The 23,873-nt window shown below is 60.7% G+C and overlaps 2 protein-coding genes across 2 annotated transcripts in view; both read left to right on the top strand.

Annotated features, from left to right (window-relative positions):
* PRPF31 (pre-mRNA processing factor 31) overlaps positions 1–6,026 on the top strand; it is a 17,116-nt gene extending 11,090 nt beyond the window's left edge. Inside the window, exons 8-14 of the mRNA XM_007463862.1 lie at positions 465–622; positions 1,770–1,859; positions 3,452–3,579; positions 3,667–3,739; positions 4,432–4,560; positions 4,654–4,752; positions 5,901–6,026. Coding sequence (XP_007463924.1) covers positions 465–622; positions 1,770–1,859; positions 3,452–3,579; positions 3,667–3,739; positions 4,432–4,560; positions 4,654–4,752; positions 5,901–6,026 — 803 coding nt within the window. The remainder of the gene's footprint in view (positions 1–464; positions 623–1,769; positions 1,860–3,451; positions 3,580–3,666; positions 3,740–4,431; positions 4,561–4,653; positions 4,753–5,900) is intronic.
* Positions 6,027–14,897: 8,871 nt separating this feature from the next.
* The window catches only part of CNOT3 (CCR4-NOT transcription complex subunit 3), an 11,551-nt gene continuing 2,575 nt past the window's right edge, over positions 14,898–23,873 (top strand). The window contains 15 exon segments of the mRNA XM_007463859.1: positions 14,898–14,943; positions 15,060–15,127; positions 15,396–15,470; positions 15,585–15,674; positions 15,892–16,020; positions 16,117–16,212; positions 17,380–17,599; positions 17,691–17,824; positions 18,300–18,356; positions 19,725–20,055; positions 20,133–20,256; positions 21,148–21,346; positions 23,187–23,286; positions 23,377–23,575; positions 23,776–23,868. Coding sequence (XP_007463921.1) covers positions 14,919–14,943; positions 15,060–15,127; positions 15,396–15,470; positions 15,585–15,674; positions 15,892–16,020; positions 16,117–16,212; positions 17,380–17,599; positions 17,691–17,824; positions 18,300–18,356; positions 19,725–20,055; positions 20,133–20,256; positions 21,148–21,346; positions 23,187–23,286; positions 23,377–23,575; positions 23,776–23,868 — 1,940 coding nt within the window. The 5' untranslated portion in view covers positions 14,898–14,918.

Genomic DNA, 23,873 nt, shown 5'->3' with positions numbered 1-23,873 from the left:
AAAAAAAAAAAAAAAAAAAAGCGCCCAGCACAGGGCCCTGCACACAGTAATCCCACTTCACAGGTAGAACTACTTAACAGTATTTACCTGCAGCTCCTCTTCCCCTCCCCCATGCCCGCAGACACGCTCAAGGGAGCCCAGAGGTGATTCACACCCGGGCCCTGTTGTCGCGAGCCCACAGCGCGGTGAAAACCACTCTGAGGCCAGAGCAGGGGCTGTGTGGCTTCGCAGACTTGGGTCAGGTTCCTGTTGGGCCAGTCTGCTCACTGTGCACCTTTAGCAAGTTGCTTCACCTCTCTGAGCCTCCTCCAAACCCCTCTCGGAGGCGGGACACGTCGGCCCTCCTTGGCGGGGCCGCCTCGGGGCTCCAACCAGAAACTCCTGTGAAGGTGCAGCGCACGGCGAGCCCCCAGACAAATCCCCCCGGTCCTTCTGAGCCTCTCCCTCCCTCCGTCCCGCTGCAGGGGTGGCCGGCGGCCTGACCAACCTCTCCAAGATGCCCGCCTGCAACATCATGCTGCTCGGGGCCCAGCGCAAGACGCTGTCCGGCTTCTCATCCACCTCAGTGCTGCCCCACACCGGCTACATCTACCACAGCGACATCGTGCAGTCCCTGCCCCCGGTGAGTCCCACCCACCTTGGAACCTTATGCTGTGCCCCAAAGGGCACCCCCTCCCCCTGCTGCTCCTTGGGTCCCAAGGGTCTCTGCTGACGTCAGGGGTCAGGACCCTGGAGGATGGGCCACACAGGGTGTACGAACAAGGACGCTGGAGCTGATAGGCCAAGTTGGAGTTCTAGCCCCTCCTCAGGCTCCCCGTCTGTAAGTGGGGTGAACTGAACCTGCTTCATGGGGTCGAGACGAGGACCCACTCGTACAAAACACCTTGACATCAGGCCTCGCACGTAAAAAGCAACGGAAGTGTTAAGCTTGTGAGTTCGGGGTTCCCAAGACCACGGTCAGGTTCAGTGGCCACTAGAAGGACTCAGAGAGCTCACCTTGAGCTAATCCACCTAGGGCTACGGTTTATCACAGCGAGCGCACCCAGAGTAACGCTGGCCGAGGGGAGGCACAAGGGCAGGGTCCAGGAGTCCCAAACGCGGCGCCGCCGGGAAGCCCAGCGGGGCCTCGGGGCTCAGTCTCTGCCGAGGCTCGGGGGCACAGACATGGCTGGGACCCCATGACCCAGAGACCCCACCCTAAGTCACAGTGCTGTTCCCTGGCTTACCCAGGCCCCTACCAGCACAGATCACCACCCAGGAGCCAGGGCCAAGGCCAGACTTCTTAGGACAGGGTTAAATTCTCCTCTACGCCTAGCTGCCGCTGGCTTACTATGTTATTATTATTACTGTTATTCTTTATTATTATTGCTACCACTACCATTACTACTAGTCACCGAGACTTGGGGCTGTGGGTGTTACAGGTACCATCGTGGTATTTCTCAGAACTCGGCCCCTACCTTTTGTGGCACATGACACCATTTTTGGTGATACACAGATGGATGTTTTAAATTTTAATGTAGGTATTTGCTCCGTATTTGATAATCTTCCATCTGTAGTAATGCAATTCAGTCTTCTGTGCAAATGGGGAAGTGGGTTATCATTATCACTGACAATGATAATTTGTTACTGTAACACATTATTACAGTAAGGCGATAGCGGTAAAGGTGAAATGCTGACAGGCGGAAATGGAGACGGTGGCTAGAGTTGTGGAAACGCTGGCATCTGATTGCATCCTCACACTGACTTTGCCTTCCTGTCCATGACTCTAGGATCTCCGGCGGAAGGCGGCCCGGCTGGTGGCTGCCAAGTGCACGCTGGCAGCCCGAGTGGACAGTTTCCATGAGAGCACAGAGGGGAAGGTGAGGGGCGGGCGGCGTCTGTCCGGGTGGTATGTGGTCTGTCTCAGGGAGAGCTGTCAGTAGAGGACCCAGCACAGCGAGCGCTGTCCTAACAGGGCAGAGGCGGGGGTGTTTGTCGTGGCCCCTACTGAGGTCAGCGTCCCCTCCCCCTGCTGTACGAGTTTCTTGTTGCTGCTGCTGTGACAAGATTACCGCAAGTTTAGTGGCCTAAAGCAACACAGGGTTACTGTCTTCGAGTTCTGTAGGTCAGAAGACCATGGCGGGTTCCCTGGCCTGAAATCAAGGGGTTGGCAGGGTTCATTCCTTCCGGAGGCTCAAGGGGAGGATGGCTCCGCTGCCTCTTGCAGCTTCCACAGGCCACCTGCGTCCCTTGGCTTGTGGCCCCTTCCTCCATCTTCAAAGCCAGCGTAGCATCTTCCCAGCTCTCTCTGACTCTGCTTCTGTCTTCACATCTCCTTTGACTCTTTTAAGGACCCAGTGATTACACTGGGTCCACACTGATCCTCTAAGGCACCCTCTCCCCGTTTCCAGATCCTTAACCCAGTCACATCTGCAAAGTCCCTTTTGTCAGGTAAAGTGACACATTCGCAGGGACCAGAGAGTTGGTTGTGGACACCTTTGGGGGAGGGGGAGGTATTTATTCGCCTACTACACCAGGATCTGTCCCCTCTACCAGAACTGTCATTGTTCACGTAATTATTCCATCAACCTGTGTTCCTTGGCGGACTTGTTCTGGGAGAGTAGATGTTTTCTGTTTTGTGCATTATTGTTTTCCAAGCACCCACCCGAGCACCGTGGGTTCAGGGGTTCAGTCTCTCTCTGACCGCTGGCCTGGATGCTGGGGGTACAGCAGTGAGCCGCACAGACAAAAGCCCTGCCTCCATGCCATCTCCATTCTGGCTGGGGGCAGGCCGAGAAGACACAAGCGGTAGGTCTGCGGTGTGTCCAGTGGTGCTGAGTAAAGCCTGGGAAGACAGATGCAGGGCACTGGGGGTGGCGAGGGAGGTGAGACTGATTAACCTGGAGCTCAGGGAGGGCTTCTCCGAGGAGGGTGAGGGTTTAACATAGACCTGAGTGCAGTTAGCATGCAAGTCCTGTGGATGCTGGGGGGAAGGGTGTCTCAAGCAGAGGGAACAGTCGGTGCACAGGCCCTGAGGCTGGAGGCGAGCTCCAGGGAGAGGAGGCTGGCGGGAGGGGGGCAGATCACGTGCAGCCTCTCGCAACCTGGGGAGCTTGGCCTCAGTGGGGGTGCTGAAAGGGGGCCGATTTGGGGTCCTTCCTGAAGGAAGAGCCTGGCGGGACTCTCGGAGTGTGGCCGACTCCAGGGCATCGCCACTTACTGACCTGAGGAGAGCTGGGGCGGAGTGGGGAGTGGGCGCGGGAGCTCTGTCTGCGCCGTTGCCTGTGGGGCGCAGTGTTGAGAGGAGAGAGCTGAGCCTGCGATACAGTGTGGGAGCATCGTGTGGTAGGTGCGACTTAAACCCACAGCCCAGAGGGTCGAGGTCCTCCAGGGCTGCGTGGGAACGAGGGGGCCGGGCGGACAGGCCCGGCCCGAGGGAGCAGCTGCAGGACCCCCACCCCTTCCTCCCCAGGTGGGCTACGAGCTGAAGGATGAGATCGAGCGCAAGTTCGACAAGTGGCAGGAGCCGCCGCCCGTGAAGCAGGTGAAGCCGCTGCCCGCGCCCCTCGACGGGCAGCGTAAGAAGAGAGGCGGCCGCAGGTGGGGCCCGGGGACCAGTCGGGCCGGGACAGAATGGGAAGGGGAGAGGCTTGCACCCTCCCCGCTGACCCCCTGCCCTGTCCCCAGGTACCGCAAGATGAAGGAGCGGCTGGGGCTGACTGAGATCCGGAAGCAGGCCAACCGCATGAGCTTCGGGGAGGTCAGACCCCACCCCGCTCTGCCCCCGCCCCCTGCTGCATTCCTTCCTCTCCACCTGTGGCCATGCCCCCCCCGCCCCCCCCAGATCCAGGACAACACCTTAGCCTCCTCCCTGGTCCCCCCAACCCCGGCCCCCCGTCTCTCCCCTCCCCATCCACCCGGCACCCGCCCCCCCCCCCCCCAGTACAACACCTTAGCCTCCTCCCTGGTCCCCCCAACCCCGGCCTCCAGTCTCTCCCTGCCCCATCCACCCGGCACCGGCCCCCCTCGCCCCAAGGCTTCCCATCCACCCAGGCACTGGAGGCTGTTCAGGATCAGACCCCTGCAGGCCTCCCAGTCTCGTGTCCCACCGCGCCCCCCTCCCCATACATGCCCTTCCCCAGGCTCCACCCCTGCCAGGCTCTTGTTACCCGAGCATCACCCTACTGATCCTGCAAGAACTGGCTCACATGCCCTTTCATCAGTGAAACCCATTGCGGTTCTTAACACCACACACACGCACACGCATGGTTCCTCTCAGCTGTGAGCTCAGGGAGCAGTAACGGGACCTGACCTCCTTGCTGGGGCGCCAGCAAGGCTCACTGCACTCGGGGCCCAGTAGCCACCTGAATAGGGCCGGCCAATGGGGTGGGTGCCTGGGCCTCTAGCTGACTGAGAAGGCAGCTGGCACTGGACGCCTTCCCCTCCCACCAGATCGAGGAGGACGCCTACCAGGAGGACCTGGGCTTCAGCCTGGGCCACCTGGGCAAGTCGGGCAGTGGGCGGGTGCGGCAGACACAGGTGAACGAGGCCACCAAAGCCAGGATCTCCAAGACGCTGCAGGTACGGCAGCGGGCGGGGGCTGAGGGTGAGGGGCTGCAGGCTCGGGTGCGTGGGCCCCAGCCACAGTCTGCACCTCCCCGGCCCTCCCCACAGCGGACCCTGCAGAAGCAGAGCGTGGTGTATGGCGGCAAGTCCACCATCCGCGACCGCTCCTCGGGGACTGCTTCCAGCGTGGCCTTCACCCCGCTCCAGGTACCGGGCCCCCGGGGTCAGGAGGCCCAGGGGAACCCCGTCCCCTCCTGGGCTGCGGCTGCTTCGCCTGCGGAACGAGCACACGACAGGGCCCCTCTCAGGGCTGCCGTGGGGGTAGTGGGCGCCACTGAAGCCCCAGAAGGGCGTGTCTGGGTTCCCAGCACTCGGAGTTACCAGGGACCAGTTGGTCTCTATGACCTTGAGCAGGCTCAGTCCCTCCCTGAGGCTCTGGGTCCCCACCTTCCAAGAGCCGGGTGGCTGGGGCCACCTCAGGGCCCCACACAGGAAAGGTTAGGTAGGTGGGCTGGGCAGTTGGGACCCCAGCCAACCACCAGAGCACAGGATGGAGCCGGGGCAGGTCACTCACTCACCTGTCGGGTCCGTGCCTCGGTTTATTCGCCCACCAAATAGCGCTGGTGTGGCCCTTGGGATCTGCGGAGCACCAGCTCATTCCCTCCATCAGCAGGTGTCTGCTGAGTGCCTGCTAAATTCCGAGCACTGTTGCAGGTGCCGGGACAAAGCCACAAAACAGAGACAGGAAGTTTTGCCCTCCCAGAGCTTAGGGGGTGGCAGGGGGACAGATAACTAAGATACATAGTGTATTGGAAGGTGGAAAGTGCCGGAGACTGAAAGGACTAAGGGAGATGGGGAGCCTCCAGGGGAGGCCTCAGCGAGAAGATGGCAATCGCCGTGTGTAAAACATTCACAACAATGCCTGCCACGCATCAGGTCCCCAGAGCTGGTCGTTAAATCCTCGGTGGGGTTGGTGCTATTTGTGCTGGGACTGCAGGCAAGCCACTTACTTCTGGGACTCAGTTTCCTCATTCAGGAACCGAACAGGATCAGCTGTTCTCCAATGGTGGTGGTATTAAAATCCCCTGGGGAACCTGCTGAAAATTCAGATGCCCAGATCCTCCCCTCTTCCCCCACCCCGCGGCCCGCAGAGTCAGAATCTCCCAAGGTGGGGGAGATTTGGGGGCTGGCAGACTGTCCACATGTCTGCCCAGAGCCCGGGGACCACTGGGAAGGGCCCATTGGGCCCCTGACATTTCGTGATTCCTTCGCTGGGAGCTGGGGGAGCTGGGCGGGGGCACTGCTGGGGCCCGGGCGCGTCTCCCCGCCTCACCCCGCGTCCCTCCCCTGCCCAGGGCCTGGAGATTGTGAACCCGCAGGCGGCCGAGAAGAAGGTGGCCGAGGCCAACCAGAAGTACTTCTCCAGCGCGGCCGAGTTCCTCAAGGTCAAGGCTGAGAAGAGCGGCGGCGCGTCCGCCTGACGGCCGGCGCCCCGGGCCTCCCCCCGCCGGCGGGACGCGGAGGCCCCACCTCCCCGAAGGGATGGGGTCAGGACGGGGCTGGGAGGTTCCGGCAAGGAGAGCCGCCCCGTGCCAGCCGGTGCTGGGACTGTCCGGCGAGGCTCGGGAGAAGGCCCGGTCCCGGAGCACCGAGATCGCCGCCCCACTCGCGCGCACGGCCAGCCTTCACACGCGTCTTTTTTATTGTAACCGGGAAAGGAAATACCTTTGGAATAAGTGCAATTAAAAGCACGTTATCAGGATCTGTCCTTGGCGAGGGATCGTTTGCCGAACGCCCAGGCGGTTTGGGGGGTCAGAGCTATGGGGTTTGGGGGGACAGAGCTTGGGCTCCCTGGAATCTGGATCCAACCCCGGGCCTGTCACTTCCTCATCGTGCAGTCCCGGGAAGAGAAGAGCCCTCTCCGTCTCCAGGCCCCTCAGAGAACCCCGGTCGTTCTGACGCCCCAGCTTTCAATGCAGGCCGCCCTGGGTGGTCGTGGCATCTCATGCACTTGGCCTCTGCCGCCTTCCAAGCCTCCACACTTCAACCACCAGGCGCACCTGTGAGGACGTAAAAGATGCCCAGGAAGCACTTAGCACCGGGCTCACCGTCAGGGCCCCACGACCAGGCACTTTTGTTATTCTGTCCACTGTTTGCTGAGGACTCCCCCTCCCTCCCTGGTGTGCCAAGCCCTGGCAGGGTGGAGCAGACAGGTGCCCAGCCCTGGCAGGGACTCAGTGCTATGAAAGTTCCTGCCTGGTAGAGAGAGCGCCGTGCCGCCAGGGGTAGCCTACCCCATGCCGGGAGATGGGCTTCACAGCTGCTCACTTACCTGCACCCTACCCCATGCCGGGAGATGGGCTTCACAGCTGCTCACTTACCTGCACGGTCAGCACTTCTCTTAATTACCCAGGAGGACCAGCCCCGGGGGAGTGATGCCTCTCTAGCTCGAGCTTTCTCCCTGGGTCTCTTTCTGGCTCACTGGGTCCTACCTGAGATCTCTCTCTTTCTGTTCCTCTCTCTGGGACTCCCCCATCACCACTAGGGGCTCTGTGTGTGTCTTCGGTCCCCAGTCCCTCCCTCAGCCCAGGGCTCTGTCTCTGGACCTCAGAGGCCCTCTCTGAATCTCTCCCCTCCCTCACATGAAAGAGTCTGCACACCGGGGAGGTCCTTTCCAAAGGCCAGATTACTCCAGGTCACATAACTGTTTCCCCAGATTTATCCCTGAACTTTAGATCAGCCTTGCTTAAAAGTGATGACCTTTGCTGATCTCTGTCTCTGGGGGTGCCAGGGAAGGGCCGTCTGTCCACAGCTCTTCAGAGTCCCCATCTCCCCAGGCCAGACTGAATCGAACGGTGGAGGGGGCAAGGAGGTGTGAAGAATTTCAAGAAGGAATCTGAGTCACCTGGCCCTGCAGTCCCGAATACTCTTAGTTTCTCCAAGTTTCATATGCCTCCGAATTGCCTGGAAGGACTGTTAAAACGGGTTACAGGGCCCAGGTTTCCGATTCAGTTGGTCTACGGTGGGGCTCAAAAACATGACTTTCTAACAACTTCCCAGGTGGTGTTTATGCTGCTGATGCAGGGACCACACTTTAAATAACAAGAGTCTTCTGGATCAATATTTCTTAAACTCGAACGAGGGACTTCCCTGGTGGTGCAGTGGTTAAGACGCCACACTCCCAATGCAGGGGGCCTGAGTTCGATCCCTTGTCAGGGAACTAGATCCCACGTGCGTGCCGCAACTAAGAGTTCACATGCCACAACTGAGCAGCTGGCAAGCCGCAACTAAGGAGACTGCCTGCCGCAACTAAGGCCTGGCGCAACCAAGTAAATATTAAAAAAAAAAAATAAAGACCTCTAGTGATCACCCAGGAAGTCTGTAAAAATACAGATCCCCAGGCTTCATTTCCCAGATCTGTGTGGGCCTAAGAGCACTGCGTTTTTACAACCATTGCCTGCCTTGCCACAGGCGATTCTGATGCAGTTCTCACTTGCATTTCCCTTGGATTTATCTTACTTTCCTCCACCTAGAGGAGATGGGCAGAAATGATTTCATCTTGACTGTGTGACCCAGGGCAAATGCCTCCTGGTTTGCCAGAGCACCAGTGCCTAGCAAGGTTTAAGCACAAGTCATTCCCCGTGTTCATCCAGGTATTCATTCAGCAAACGGTTACTGAGTGCTTCTTGCTGCTAAGCGCTGGGGATGCAAAAATCCGGAGGGGGAGATTCAAATAATTAAGAAAATGACAGTATACGTGCAAAAGTAAATCCGAACGAACAGGGCTCACGTGAGCACTCAGCACGGGAGGTCAGGGAAGTTTTCCCGCTAGAAAAGACCACTGAGCTGAGATCTGAAGGACCAGTAGGTGTTAGGAGGCAGCCGTGGGAGGGGAACAGGGACTCTCATCTGTACCTTCTGCGGCGTCCTCACAACACCAGGGAAATGGAGGTGCAGAGGAGAATTACTGTCCCACGGTCATGTAACCACACAGAAGCAGGACAAATACTCCATGCCTCCATGGCGCTTCCCAACCAACAATTCAGCTATGCGTGATGCCAGTGACTTGGGGCATCATCTCCTGCTTCCTTCCTTTCCTCCCTTCCTCTGTGTCTCAAAGATATGCCAAATACAGGCACTTGAAGACTGTGCAGCTCACAGACAGAGACCGGCCTGCCCGGCCAGGACCCAAGGGAGGTGGAAGGATGCTCCCAGGTTCCAAGCCTGCCTGCTACGCCCCGTTTCACACGCCTTAGGAGTGGTTACCGCCCACTCGCCAAACTATTGGACACTCTGGGAGGAACGAAAACGGGGCCAACGAAAAAGAGGGGTGGACCCTCTTTCCCGGCTCCTCCCTACCAGCCCAGGGGCTGTCTTCATTGGCAGATGACTTCAGCCCGGCCCCCGCTTTGAAGGCACCTGTCTTTCTCCCATTAGGTACGCGGCCTCTATCGCCCACTCTCCATGCCTTCCTCCGCTTTCCCCACCCACTTCCTGGACCAGCCAATGACTTCAGGGCAGAATGTCCCCCCCCCGCCCCCACGGCCAATTGAAAACGGCTCCAAACTTGACGGACGACTTCCCGCCCCTGATCAGCCTAGCTCCTCCCTCCGACCAATTGGCTTAAGAGAAGGGGGCGGGTGTATCCAATCAGCACGACACAGGTCTCTGGATTGACGCACGAGTCCTCGCGCTGGCGTGTTGTGCCCCGAGGCGGGAGGAGGCGGAGGAGCGGGGAAGAAAACCTGAGCCAATCCTAGCAGCCCGCGCAGGAGGCCAATCGAACGCCGCGCCTTGGAGAGATTGCCCAATAGGAGAGAGGGGGCCGGCCGCATCCCCGCCAAGAACCAATAGAGCGCGTCCGAGGGGCAAGAGCGACGTGCGGCCGGAGCAATGGCAGGCCTATATTCGGGGCTCGGGGGCGGGTCGGCGCCAGAGACGAGAAGAGAGGAGGGGAGGCCTCCTCCGCCGCCGCCATCTTGGACCGGGCCCGGTCAGCTTCCGCGGAGCCATCGGCAGACGCCGCGGCCTCCCTTGAGCCCCGACCCCCGTCGTCAGAACAACCCCGGGCCCACTTCCCCCCACCCCACTTCCGCTTCGCGCCGCTATCGCGATAGCGCCCGGGCCCGGGGCGCGAGAAAAAGGCGGCGGGCGCTCGCCTCCCCCGCCTGTCGCGATACGCTCCTCAGCGGCGGCGCCAGCTCCTGTGGTGAGAGCGTCAGGCTCGGCTGGGCCGGACCCCTTCCCCTCCTCCCCCGGCGCCGTCGGCCGCCTTCCCCGCCGCCTCCCGCCCCTGCGACCCCGCCGCCTGTCGCGATATGGCCGCCCCAGGCGAGGCGCCCCCGCCACCGCGCGGCCCCGGCGCTCGCCGTCGGCCCGGCGGTGCGCGGCTCCCCCGCCCCCGCTCCCTCCTCCACGCCCCTCGGCGGCGCCCGGGGGTCTTCCCGCGACCCCGGCCCCGCGCGGCGTCCGCGTCGAGCCCCCGTGGGGTGTGAGGGTGCGAGGTGCCCGCCCCTCTCCGCGTCGGGAGGAGCTGGAAGGATGGAGGCGCCTTGGCCGCAGGTGCCCGCCCTCTCGGGGCTCAGGTGCCTGCCCCCCTCGGCAGCAGCCCCTGTGCTGGGGAGCGGTCTCGGGGCGAGGCTGCCCCCCTCCGCGTGGGTGTGGGGCTGTGAGTCCACTGGTTGAGGACCCCCGTGGCGAGAGGGGGTCAGCCTTCCCGGGGCCAGCGCTCCTCTCTCCGCTCCGCTCCCGCTGTGGGCGCCACTCTCCTATTTGGGGATGGGGTGGGGGATGAACTCCCCTGGAGTGAAGATGCCACCTCCATGAGTTGGAGCCTCAGCCCAAGTTTACGCCTCTGTAGTGAAAAGTTCCCCACGTCTAAGGCTTCCACATCCCACAGCCCAGGCCGTACCCCTTGGAGAGTCAGGATTGTCCTCGGCGTTACCCGCTCAGGCCTCCGCTCTTACTTCTTGGGTCTGGGTATCGGTCTCTGGCTTGTTGGATGTGAGCTCTGCCTGGATCCAGACTCTGCCCACCCCGCTCCCGGTGTGGGCTTCCTCTCCATGTCACTCCCGCCTCGGGGTCCTTTTGGTGGGGCTCTTGAGCTCCCCTGGGTCTCAGGTACCTGGTTCTCTTTTGGTGGCGCCTCCCAGGTTCCTGCTTTCTCCACGTTGTTAATGATCTCCTGTTGTGGGCAGCGCCAGCACCCCTGTGTCTAAGCAGGACCTGCCTGTTGGTTCAGGGGCTGTCACCTCCCCCGAGGTTGATGCTCCTGTCCTTTCCGTACTGTTTGTTTTTTGACACCTTCCGCCACTGCCCTCACCGTGTAGGCTGTCGCTTTCCTCGGTCTGAGCCTTCTATCTGCATTCACATCAGTTCCTCCACTGGGGTATCGTCTTTCCAGGGGTCAAGGATCCCACCCCCTCGGTGCTCCTCTAGGGCTCCTCATTGTGGATGTGTGCGCTTCCTGGCACTAGAGAACCCTCTTGGTGTAACAGTCGTGGAACCAGGGCTCATCCCTACCCATGCCCACCCTGCTAGAACCCCCTAGGAGTGTAAGACTTCTTAGATCTGAGGTTCTTGTACTGTGAGGTGTGGGGTTTTGGGGCTGGAGTGGTGCCTCTTTCCAGGACGAGGAGCCTCTCAGTGTTGCCTCCTCCAGGGGTAAGGTTCCTGCCTGTATTGGCCACTCTTGGATTTGAGGTGTCTCTGCCTTTCTGTGTGTCCCCTCCTGTGGGACTAAGGACCCTCTCAGGTGTTGGTGCCCAGGGCTAATGCTTCAGCCCCTGCTTGTGATGTCCCACTGGGTGGGACTAGGCTTCTGCCGTCTCCTGAGGCACAGGTTCCTTGACGTGGGGGTGTGAGATCCCTGAGACTTGAGGGGGCGACCCCACTGTTGTCACCTTCCCCAGGACTAAAGATTCCTCTGGTGTAACCTTTCCAAGGTGGGATTTCCAGTCCCCCACCCTTGGTACTGGGCCTCGCAGTGGGGAGGTAACTCCCTCCGCCCCAGGACCTAATACATCCACCTTCCGGCCTCTCAGATCTCTGTGTGACAGCGTCAGCAGCCTCCCAAGTTCAGGATGGCCTTCCAGCATCACTTCCCAGCAGGCCCGATCTCCTCTCCCCACGGTACACGGCTGCTGTGTATCGGCACGTGACAGCCCCAGGATCGGGGACCGCTTGGCTTGGTTCCCCAGGACTAAGCTTTCTGCTCCTCCTGCCCCACTCCTCACCAGGCCGCTCCGTGTGGCAGTGTCATCTCCCCTGAGGTGCCGTTTGGGGCTCTTTGTTACTTTCAGCCCCTCACTTTATGGTGTTGGCTCTTGTGGGTCTGGCACATGGCTCACCCTACCCACCTGCTCAGTGTAGGCTCCTTACTCGTGGGGATGTGCCTTCTCGGACAGAGTCTTTTGGTTAAGTCTCCGGGGCCAAGGTTCCCAGATTCCTCGGTGCCGTTTGAGACTCCACACGGTGAGGACACCAGGTCCTTTCCCTGAGATGCCTGCCTGTCTCAGAGTGGGCCTGCCATGGTTACCTTCCCTGGAGCATCTTGGTGGACCCTCCCAGAGCGCGGGGGCTCCCAGCTCTCTAAGCATGGGACTCCTCTGTGAGGGCATCTCTACTTCAGGACTCAGGCCCCAGCTTCCTTTCTGGTCCTTTGCTGGGGATCTAAGGTACAGGCACCCTCTTGCTGTGGGGTTTTTCTGTGGAGAGCCCGGCGTACTTGCCCTTCTCTGGAGGAACTGCCTTCCTCAGGGCAGGTCTCCCGGTCTCAGTTGTTGCCCACTTTGAGGTTCTGTCTGAAACCCCACTCCCCCGGCTGGGGCTCTCGTTGCCTTGGCACCTTGCTTCCGACTCCTTCAGGACTTCCTGCTGCCACTGTCTGTTGCCCCCTCTGGAGGGTATCAACTCCTCAGCTGGGCTGGGTGTCCCAGCCCACTCAGTGTGGGGACCTGGAGAAAGCCTCCCCTCCCTAAAGCGTGCAGTGCCTTGTTTAGGGGTGTAAACTGGGCGTCCTGTCCCTTTGGGCTGGACCACCCGGCCGTGCCCCAGCATTGGGCTCCTGGGACAGAGGCCGGGAGTATAAGTGCCTGTCTAAGCTTCCTGTACCCACCCCACACCCCTGGGCAGTAAGAGGCTTTTCAGCGTCGTGGTGTTGGAGTGAAGACTCTCTCCTGCACACCTCAGTGTTGGGGTCCAGGCCCTTGTGTGAGCTCCCACATCAAAGGCGCTTGCCCCACCTCAGTTTGAGTCCCCTCTGTGCAGCTCTCTCCTGAATCCTTCTTCTGGCTGCTTCGCCTTCCTGGAGCTGGAATTTCCCGTGTTGGGATTGGGCCCCACCTTGGCATGTCAGCCAGCCCTGGGCCAAGGGTGCTGCCATTCCTCTTGCTTGCTACTTTATGGGGGAGATCCACGCTCCCCCAAGTCAAAGGTCTGCTGTCATGCAAGTGGGTCCCTGTGGAGGACGCTGCTCTGAGGTTGAGGGCCAGCCCCGTCACGTGGGCTTCTGGTTCTAAGGCGTGCTCTCTGATACCCTGTGCCACCAGTAGTTGCTAGCCACGTGTGATTTAAATTTTAACTAGTTAGCAGAAAAATTTTTCATTCCATTCTGTGTTGCACTAGCCACGTTTGGAGCTGTCGAGCGTTCAGTGGCACAGATACGGAACGTTTCTGTCACTGTGGAAGGTTCTGTTGGGCCGGACTCTTCTTTGCGTTCCCTTCACAGTGGGTGGGGGCCCTCTTGCTGTCTCTTCCCTCTGGGTTAAGGCTCTGAGTCCTCCGTGTAGGGCTCTTTCTCCCTGGGCAGTTGGGGCTGCTCTGGGGCACCCTGCCTTAGGCCTGTAGAGTGGGCACTCCCCAGGTCTCAGGAAGCCATGCTTTTCAGTAGAGGCCCCCTCGCTGCAGCACAGGCATAGCCCTCCCTCCCCAAGGCTCCCCATCTCTCCTGGTTTTGGTGTCGGGCCCTAAGGTGCCGCTTCCCCCTGGGCGAAAGCTTCTGGTGACTCCTCTTTGACCTCAGTCCCCTCTGGGTTGCACGTAACTTCCTTTAGGATGGAGGTGCCCATGTCTCTAAGTATTGGGTGCTTGTCTGAGGGTTTATGTTTCCCTGAGTTTACATTACCAGTAGTGCACTTGACATGTAATTCCTTCGTGTGTGCCGATAGATAGCTCCCTCCCAGTTCAGGTTCCCTTTCATCCTCTCATCTTCGTAAGAGTTCTCTCTTCTCCTGCTCTTCTCTCGAGTGATGCTTTCTGCCCCCAAACCTCTAACCCTTTTTGGTATTACCCTTTTTGGGTTAGGAGTATTATCTCCTTTGGTTTAAGGCTCCTTCTCTGGAATAAATTTGTCCGAGGTCTAAAGCCCTCTTCTACTTGGGATCCAGCCGTGTCTGTGTGGGTGGGTTTGGCTTTCACAGTTGTAGGCATCTTCCGTGTGTCCCCCCACTGCACTTCCCCTTTGTTCCTTACAACTGATACACGTATAAATGGTATCGGGCCCTTCTCCATGGGATGCAAAATTCTTTGTCTCCTGACTTATCTGAGGAGTAGCCTCGCCCTGTGTTAGGATTCTGGTCACCTGTGTGCTTGACTTCTCTGTGGGAATTGTGGTCTCCAGGTCTAAGGCCTTTGTCCCTAGCAGGCAGCTGTGTGCTGCATGACATTTTCCTGCTCTAAAAAATCCTTTTGAGTATCATCTGGGGGGAAAGTGCTCCATGCTCTAGGAGTTTTCCACTTCCTGGGTCAGAGGCACACAAAAAGTATATCTTATTTGTTTATTTATGTATTTATCTATTTTTGGCCGCGTTGGGTCTTCCTTGCTGCGCGCGGGCTTTTTCTCTGGTTGTGGCGAGCAGGGGCTACTCTTCGTTTCCGTGCGGTGGCTTCTCTTGTTGCGGAGCACGGGCTTTAGGCGCGTGGGCTTCGGTAGTTGTGGCTCGCGGGCTCTAGAGCGCAGGCTCAGTAGTTGTGGCGCACAGGCTTAGTTGCTCCGCGGCATGTGGGATCTTCCCGGACCAGGGCTCGAACCCGTGTCCCCTGCATTGGCAGGCGGGTTCTCAACCACTGCGCCACCAGGGAAGTCCCAAAGAGTATATCTATTTCCTTCTTTCAGCAAACTTCCAGAGTCCTTTTCTGGACCAGACCCTGTGCTGGGCAGTCAAGGCAGCAAAAGGAGAACTGGGCCCAGTCTCTGTCATCAGATAGTGAATGCACCTTCCCCTTTCCGTCCCATGCACCCTATTCCCAACCTCGTTCATGTCTCTGGGTCCGGGCCAGCGGGGAGTAAATGTGTGTGTGCTCCTTCCCAATCTCTCCCAGCAGCGTCCTTCTCCAAGAGAGTATGAAGAGAGTGCGTCTGTAGGGCAGGGAAGATGGCGGACAAGCGCAAGCTCCAAGGTACTAGGTCCACTGCCTGCTGCCTGTGTGGCCACGTGCTCACTCTCCTCGGAACTCCTCTTTGGAGCCCTGCTGCCTTGGCAGGATGCTAACAGCCTGCCTTCCTCCCTGGCCAGGTGAGATTGATCGCTGCCTCAAGAAGGTGTCCGAGGGCGTGGAGCAGTTTGAAGATATTTGGCAGAAGGTACAGGGGCTGGCCCCTAAAAATCTGGGTGGGTCTCTAGGGAGGAGAGAACAGGACAAAGTTGAGGAGTTCCTGAGTGTCAACCAGGGAGAGGGCCTGCATGTCCAGGTGCCAAGGACCTCAGAGAAGCAGCTCTGAGATGGATTGGTCCTTGGGGGGGTTGTCCCCAGAGTCCCCGGCCCGCAGAGAGAGACTGGAGTTTTACCACTGGAGTGGGCAGTAGGACAGCCAGAACCACACAAACTCCTGGATTCTCTCCATCCCTCAGCTCCACAATGCAGCCAACGCGAACCAGAAAGAAAAGTATGAGGCTGATCTAAAGAAGGAGATTAAGAAGCTTCAAGTGAGGGGGCTGGGGGCCCGGACTCCTGTGTCCTGAGGGCGGGGGGAACAGGGAGAGGAGGGGGCGGGGGCCTCGGCGCCCGGGTCCTGAGTGTCTTGCTGTTCCCACCTCCAGCGGCTGAGGGACCAGATCAAGACTTGGGTAGCATCCAATGAGATCAAGGACAAGAGGCAGCTTATAGACAACCGCAAGCTCATTGAGACGGTAGGAGCCCAGAGTCTGCTACCTGAGAGGTGTGTGTGGGGGGGTCGGATTCTTGGGGCCCCAGAGGTCCCGAGAAGAGTGAGGTCTCTGTACCTGGGGAAGGTGGGAGGCAAAGGGCTGGGAACCTGAGAGTGGGGCTCCGGTTTGAGTGTCCACTGGCCCTGAGTCAGCTGCTCTCCCACCTTCGGGATCCCCCTTCCAACTGTGCTCTCCACAGCAAATGGAACGGTTCAAAGTTGTGGAGCGAGAGACCAAGACCAAAGCCTATAGCAAGGAGGGCCTGGGCCTGGCACAGAAGGTGGACCCTGCCCAGAAGGAAAAGGAGGAGGTCGGCCAGTGGCTCACGGTGAGTCAGGGTAGAGGAGGAGGTGACCTGGGGCCCGGACCCTGGCTGTATGAGAGGGCTCTGGCTGACCGCTTGCCTTTCCCCTCCCACCCCCAGAATACCATCGACACCCTAAACATGCAGGTGGACCAGTTTGAGAGTGAAGTGGAGTCACTGTCGGTGCAAACACGCAAGAAGAAGGGCGACAAGGATGTGAGTGGGGGGCCCCTGTGCCCAGAGGACAGAGATGGGCTGGCGATCAGGAGAGGCCGGCTCTCTGGGCTCCTGAGGCAGACAGGGCTGGCAGCTGGAATTAGGGGGTCAAGGGGTGGGATGGGGAGGGCTTAGCAGCTGACTGGAGGGTGGGGCGTGCAGGGAACAGATGAGGCAGACGCCAGGGTCCCACCTGGGTGTCTGGGTAAACTGTGGAGCCGACAAGAAGAGGAGCCCTTTGGGGGAAGATGCTGAGCTCTGCTTGGGTCGCAGAGTAAGTGTGAGACCCGAGGGCCGCCCAGGGCGGGGAGGTTGAGGAGCTGCGGCTGCGGCCTCACAGCACCTAGAGGGCCCGGGTCCTAAGGAGAGGACAGCAGGAGTGGGCAGGGCGGGCATGGAGGAGTGGCTCATTGAGCCTGAGAAGAGTGGTCGGAGACAGAGCCAGGGCTCAGGACCCAAATTCCAGAAAGCCAGGGTTGTAGGGTCCGAGTTCCTAGGGCTGCAGCCTGTCTCTGCGTATTGACCCAGGAAGTATGGGGGACAGAGAGCTGGCTCCTTGGGAAGCTGGGGGTGGCGGTGTGCCGGAGTTGCGTGTCTGAGACTGAGGGGTCTGGAACCGTGGGCTTGGAGGGAGGTCCTTGCAGGCAGGAGGGATTTGGAACTGGGGCTAGGATGTCAAATCCTAAAGGGAGTGGGGCCTTGGGAAGGGGCCTAGGAGACAGGTCTCTGAATCTGGGCTTCCTCTTAGGGACACGTGGTTGGGGGTGAGGGTCATGGTGGTGACAGATGCTCAGAGTTGTAAACAACAAGCTTCCCCCAAACGGGGATTGCCATTATTACTGTTAGAGCAAGACAGGGGCGGCTGTGCTCCTGTATTCCAGAAGGTGGTCGGAGCTGGTGGGTGGGCTGGACGGTCAGGCGGGGTGCAGATCGGGCCACGTTGTAGGGGAGATGCCGGGATCCCTGGCTCCTTCAGCAGTTTCCAGGGATGTCGGGGTGGGAGGAGCCGCGGGATCCCTGAGGGGTCAAGGCGGGCAGACCCCGGAGGGGCTGGAGTGGGGCCTCTGGGTCTCCACCAGGGTCAGGGACTGAGGACGGGTTCTGTGGGGGCAGGAGGGGCAGGGCAGGCCCTGCAGCCCCTGAGCCTGGCCCTGGGCTCGCCAGCAGAAGCAGGACCGGATCGAGGGCCTGAAGCGGCATATCGAGAAGCACCGCTACCACGTGCGCATGCTGGAGACCATCCTGCGCATGCTGGACAACGACTCCATCCTCGTGGACGCTATCCGCAAGATCAAGGACGATGTCGAGTACTACGTGGACTCGTCCCAGGACCCCGACTTCGAGGAGAACGAGTTCCTCTACGACGACCTGGACCTCGAGGACATTCGTGAGGCCCGGGCTTGGCCTGCGGGTGAAGGGCGGTGGAGGCCTGAGGGAAGGCGTCCCCACCAGCTCACACAGCCTTCACGCCCCCACAGCACAGGCGCTGGTCGCCACCTCCCCGCCCAGCCACAGTCACATGGAGGATGAGATCTTCAACCAGTCAAGCAGCACGCCCACTTCGACCACCTCCAGCTCGCCCATCCCGCCCAGCCCGGCCAACTGCACCACGGTGAGGCCTGTGGGTCTGAGTCTCCAAGGAGGGCACAGGGGCCGGGGGCTGAGGAAATGTCCTGCAGGAGGGGAACCTCAGTATCCAGGGTCTGGGCCCCAAGGGCTGTAGATTGCCAATAGGGCAGTTAGGGCCACACGTGGGTCCTGGGTGTGGAGGAGGGAGGCTGGTGCCTGGGGTGCCGAGGAGCCTGGGCACTGGGCACCTGGGAAGGGATGGGGAGTTGGATACTCGAAGGAGAGCAGGTTCCTGGACCCTTAAGAGCCTGGCACGTGGTGCTGGCCCCTTAGAAGACAAGCACCCTAAGGGGCAGGGTTTAGGTAGGTTCCCCAGTGAGATGAAGGTCATAGGGGCTTGAACAGCTCTGGGGCTGGAAGGTAGGTCAGCTGGGTTCAGGTCCGGGGGTTCGGAGGTTGGCGTCTCTGTCGGGTCCCTAGAGACACACAGGTTTCTGACTGCACCTCTCAAACCTCAGGAAAACTCTGAAGATGACAAGAAGAGGGGACGCTCGACGGATAGTGAAATCAGCCAGGTGGGTCCGATGGGCGTTGGACGTTGATGGGCCCAGCACTCGCTCATTCGCTGGTTTCCAGAGGCTTACTGAGGCCTGAGTATGGCCCCCATGCTGGGCTTTGGGGACGCGGTGGGTCAGGCTGCCCTGAGGGAGGCCTGCAGTACTGATGGGCAGGCAGACAGGTGCGTGGCTGGTGCTGTGGTCGGGAGATGCTTCTTGGGAAGGGTGTCTGCCGTGGGCATTAGAGGAAGATACATTCCCATGTGGGGCAGCGGCAGGAGACATAGGCCAGTCGTGGTGGACGTGGAAGTGTGGAGAGGTGAGCCCAGCCAGGTCCGCTGGGCTGACCGTGAGCGCAGGACCTTAGATTGTTGGGCTGGGGGGCCCACACCTGGTGGACCAGCTCTGAAAGGGCCCAGCAAGCCCCAGAAATGGTAGGTCAAAAACCACACAGGTTTCTTTTCTTGGGCGCGCGCTGGGCCTTGGCTGCGCAGACGGTGTGCATCACAAGTTTCCAAGAGGGGAAGTGCCTCTGAGAGTTTTTTCTCCTTGGTGCACCCTGTGGATTCTGCTCACGTGTCCCAGGGCAGCAGCACACTTTAGGAAATGCTGCTGCACCGGAATGCTGTCTTTAGGCAGGAGGAAAGTGAGCCTGAAACCCCTCTGTGGGCTCATCGGAGGGCTGGTCCTGAGGGAGACCCTGAGGGCAGAGTTGATGAGGCTGGTGTGGGACCCGGGTGACCATGCGTGGTGTTGGGAAGGAGTTGATCGCAAGTCCTGCTTGGTGTGGAGTGAGCGTGAGGTGCCCGTGGGGCCTCAGGATGGGTCCAGGAAGCGGTGAGGACGGCTGCCGGGTAGGCTTGAGAGGGATGGTCAGCAGCTCAGCCGCGGGCTGTCAGGCGCACGTTACCCCACGTGCTCTGTGGGGTATTGGTCATTAACGGCCCCTTGAGTTGCTTTTGGGACCCTTTAAGTGACATTCAGAATTACTATCCTATCTTCAGCTGTTCTCTCTTCTCCCCTTGGACTTCTGGCTGGGTCCAGCTAACCTCATACTGAGGACATTGATGTGTTTCCCACTACTGCTCTGTCATCAGGTGGATGGGTTTCTCTTACACCCAAGTGGTGTCTCAGATCCCTGTGGGACATCGTGGGGATGTCCAGGCAGGACATGGCAAGCTGGATGCAGGCTAGAAATGCACGAGTGTTGTGCGCATGAAGGTGGAGGTTGAAGCCATGAGGGCAAATGGGGGTCATCTGGGTCCGCAGGGAGGGGCAGCAAGGCCAGCACCGAGGATGGAGCCTTGTTCCGGGGAGGGGTGTGCGGGAGGCTGGCGAGACCTGCGGCCCACTGTGTCCTGACCCTCTCCTCCCTCCCACCTGCAGTCTCCAGCCAAAAACGGCTCCAAGCCTGTCCACAGCAGCCAGCACCCTCAGTCCCCAGCTGTGCCGCCAAGCTACCCCTCCGGCCCCCCGCCCGCCGCCTCTGCCCTGAGCACCGCCCCTGGCAACAACGGGGCCCCTGCCCCGGCAGCGCCCCCAAGCGCCCTGGGCGCCAAGGCCAGCCCAGCTCCCAGCCACAGCTCGGGCACGCCTGCCCCCTACGCCCAGGCTGTGGCCCCGCCAGCTCCCAGTGGGCCCAGCCCCGCGCAGCCCCGGCCCCCCAGCGTGCAGCCCGGCGGAGGCGGAGGCGGAGGCAAGCAGAACGGCGCCACCAGTAAGTGGGAGGCGGCCGGGCGGGGGGTCCTGGGGTGGCTGCCGCAGGCCCCTTTCAGCCCCTCTTCCTTCCCCCAGGTTACAGCTCAGTAGTGGCAGACAGCCCGGCAGAGGTGGCTCTCAGCAGCGGCGGGGGCAGCAGTGCCAACAGCCAGGCCCTGGGCCCCCCGTCTGGCCCCCACAACCCACCTCCCAGCACCTCGTGAGTGTCCGGCCTCGGGCAGGGCTGGGGACAGGCAGCCTTTGGCACGAGGAGGCACGGGGCCGCCCACACGGTCGCCACACGGTGCATACGGGCCCTGCCCTTGCCGGTGGGGACTTCCCCTAGAGCTCTCTCCCACCCGCTTAGGTGCTGAGTCCCGACTTTTTCCCAGCTGGGGTATCGGTCCCCAGCTCTGCCCTAGAACATTCCTCGCCTAAGTGGGATTGTTCTCAGAGCCCCCCGGAGACCCGTTGGAACGCTCTGGCCTTCCCTTTCCTGCAGGAGTCTCGTGCCCTGCCGCCTCCTCCCTTTTCTGTGTCCTGCCCCAGGGCCTTCCTCACTCCGTCAGGGGCTCAGCGTCCACTTCTTAACAGTGAAGGGTCCCAGTCCGTCCTCTCCCCAGCCACCCCTCCAGATCGTAGGTCAGACCATTTCCCAGAAGAGTGGCCCAAGAGAGAGCGCAGCGTCCTCTGTGGGAATGGGGGAGACCCCCCCCCGGACCCCTCCCTCCCTCCTCCCCGGGTGCCTCACCCCTGGGCTCTAGGTGGGCTTCTCTGTTGTGTGGCTCTTTCCCACCCCCTCCTACACGGGCCACTCCGTGTAAGAAGTGCTCCCACCTGCTTCCTAGAGAACGTTTAGCCGTGGGGTCTCTGGGAGCGTCCTGAGAATGCTTGTTCCCACCTCCACAGCCCTTCTTTACTGGGAAGTGATGGCAAGGGGTCGGTTCTCCCTTAGCCCAGAGAGCTTCTCTCCTGTCTGCGTCCCTCAGCTGGCCCCATGTTCTGTGCATTCTCCCTTTTTGACTCCTTTCCCCCATCACCCAAGTCTTCCTGTCTGTCCCGCCCTTGGGGACCCTCCTCTGAGCCTCCAACCCTTTGTACCCCTCCCCAGGAAGGAACCCAATGCGACAGCCCCAACGGGGGCTGGGGGCGTGGCCCCAGGCTCAGGGAACAACTCGGGGGGACCCAGTCTCCTGGTGCCACTACCTGTGAACCCTCCCAGCTCCCCGACACCCAGCTTCAGCGAGGCCAAGGCAGCCGGCGCCCTGCTCAATGGACCTCCACAGTTCAGCGCTGCCCCGGAGATCAAGGTGGGCCCCGCACATCCCCGGCGGGCCCCGAGCCTCTCTGTCCTGGCCCTGTGTCTCCACTGCAGATGGTCGCTGTCCCCTGGCTGCAGGTCTCTACCTGCCATCTCCACCTCCAGCCCTCACTGTGTTGCTCTGGCTTCTCTCGCCTGGCACACCTGCACGCTCACATCATCTCCGGGCTTCTCTGCCACCCCCACCTGGGTCTCTGTCCCTCTGGGTACTTTCCTTGTTCCTGATTGTACTTGCTTGCTCGCTCCCCGGTGTCCACTGTCATCGCTCTCCTTCCGGCCCTCGGTCATTTCTCCCCATAAGACGTATTACTTTACGTGACCCACCATCCAGAGCTCACCACCCTCTTGCCTTCTAAAAAAAACATTTAAGTCCAGAAAACACTTGACGTCTGCTGTGAGCCACTTTGTGCTGGGTAAATGTAGCCGCTTCCCACCTTCCGTACAGGGAGCAGAGTGGGACTGTATGGCGGGCGTGTCTGGGTGGGGTGGGGGCCGGGGTGCTGTGGACCCACGTGCGTGTATCTGACTTAACCTGGGGAGGCAGCCCAGCAAGGTTTCTGAGGTGGAACCGGGGCCAGGTCGTGTGGGGTCACAGTGGCAGGGGGGGCTGACAGGGAGAAGCGCCCCCGCCCCGGGGCTGGAGTTCTACGGGGGGGGGCTAATGCCAGAGCTGTTCGGCAGGGTTCGGCAGAGGCGAGAGGAACGGGGTGCAGGCTGACTGCAGGGCCAGAGTCTGAAAGGGCAGCCGCAGGACGTGGGGTGACCATCTGGGGCAGTGTGTTTCGGGGTTTATTTTGGGTTTTTTGTTTTTTTGGCCGCGCCGCACGTCTTGCAGGGTCTTAGTTCCCTGACCAGGGATTGAACCCAGGCCCTCCGCAGTGAAAGTGTGGAGTCCTAACCACTGGGCCGCCAGGGAAATCCCTGGGCCAGTGTGTTTTAACTTCACTTCCGCAGGAGGCAGGGCGAGGAGGGCCCCACTTTCAGGGTCCAAGCCCTGCATTGCTTCCTGTACCTGCCTTCATCTGGAAAATGAAAGTAATTGCAGTCACTCCTCAAATATGATAGGATGCTTGGGAATAGTCCTCATATAGCTCTCAGGATAGCTTCTGGCTCCGAGTGAGCACCCAAATTTTAGAAATACAACGGACAGGAAATTCAGTGTATGCCTTTTTCTGGGGGAAAAAATGAGCCTTGAGATTCTCAAAACAGGTCCACAACATTTTCTTTTTTTAATTACTGGGTGAGTGGTGGAAAGGTTTTGAGTAGAAAAATGACAGAGAAAGACATGGCTGGAAAGGTCCCTCGGGGGCCTGTGAGACCAGGACGGTGTGGGGCAGCAGTGAAGGTGCCTCCGAGGGCAGAGAGACCTCGGTGACTGAAGGGCGTGGGGAGTGGGGTGGCGAGAGGAGTGGAAGGCGACTGCCAGTGGCCAGCGGTGGCCGGTGGCCGTGGAGAGGGGCAGGGGGTCTTAGTGACGCACGTGGGGCAGCCGGCAGTGGGCGGGCTCCTCCCAGCGTGTAGGCGTGCAGACAAGTGGGAGCTGCTGCCGGTTCTGTGAGGGTGGTGGCGCTCGGGCTCTCTGCTGGTGTGTTACTGTCACGGGGCTGCACAGCAGGGTCCACACGTGCTAGGCGCCCCTCTGTCGGTGGACACTTGGTCGTGTCCAGGTTTTCTCCCCGCTGTTAGGTGCTGCAGTGGACGTGCTCTTACACTAACGGCCTTGGCTTAGCTGAAGCCCCACCGGAGCAGGCGAGGGCGCCGGGGCCCACGAGGACCCAGTGCCAGCCCTCGGCCCTGGACCTCAGGCCAGGCACCTCTTCCCTCCCCAGGCCCCTGAGCCTCTGAGCTCTTTGAAGTCCATGGCGGAGCGGGCAGCCATCAGCTCCGGCATCGAGGACCCCGTTCCCACGCTGCACCTGACTGAGCGAGGTGAGCTTCCGGGGGTGGGGCGGGCCGTCCAGGAGGGGCCGGACGCACCAGCCTCACCGCTCGCCGGCCCCACCTCTGCCCTCCCCGCAGACATCATCCTGAGCAGCACGTCAGCTCCCCCGGCCTCAGCCCAGCCGGCCCTGCAGCTGTCAGAGGTGAACATACCGCTGTCGCTGGGTGTGTGTCCCCTGGGGCCTGTGCCCCTCACCAAGGAGCAGCTCTACCAGCAGGCCATGGAAGAGGCCGCCTGGCACCACATGCCCCACCCCTCAGACTCTGAGCGTATCCGGTGAGGGGCCACATGGGGTGGGTACGGGGCCCCTGAGTCCGAGGGAGCCTCGACCTGGGCTCCCCACAGGACGCAGGGACTGAGGTGGTAATGCTGGGTGAGGTGGTGCCTGAGAGGCTCCCTTTGATCCACGAAAGGAGAGAAGGCGGGGAGGCCGGGGGCTGCCGCGCACCGGCACTGACCGTCCCATCCCCCCACAGGCAGTACCTCCCCCGGAACCCCTGCCCGACACCCCCCTACCACCATCAGATGCCGCCCCCGCACTCGGACACCGTGGAGTTCTACCAGCGGCTGTCGA

Source organism: Lipotes vexillifer, unplaced genomic scaffold (assembly GCF_000442215.2).
Source record: "Lipotes vexillifer unplaced genomic scaffold, Lipotes_vexillifer_v1.1 scaffold1060, whole genome shotgun sequence".
Classification (NCBI taxonomy): Eukaryota; Metazoa; Chordata; class Mammalia; order Artiodactyla; family Lipotidae; genus Lipotes; species Lipotes vexillifer.
Note: the sequence above shows the minus strand (reverse complement) of the source record. Positions and strands in the feature narration are given on the sequence as shown.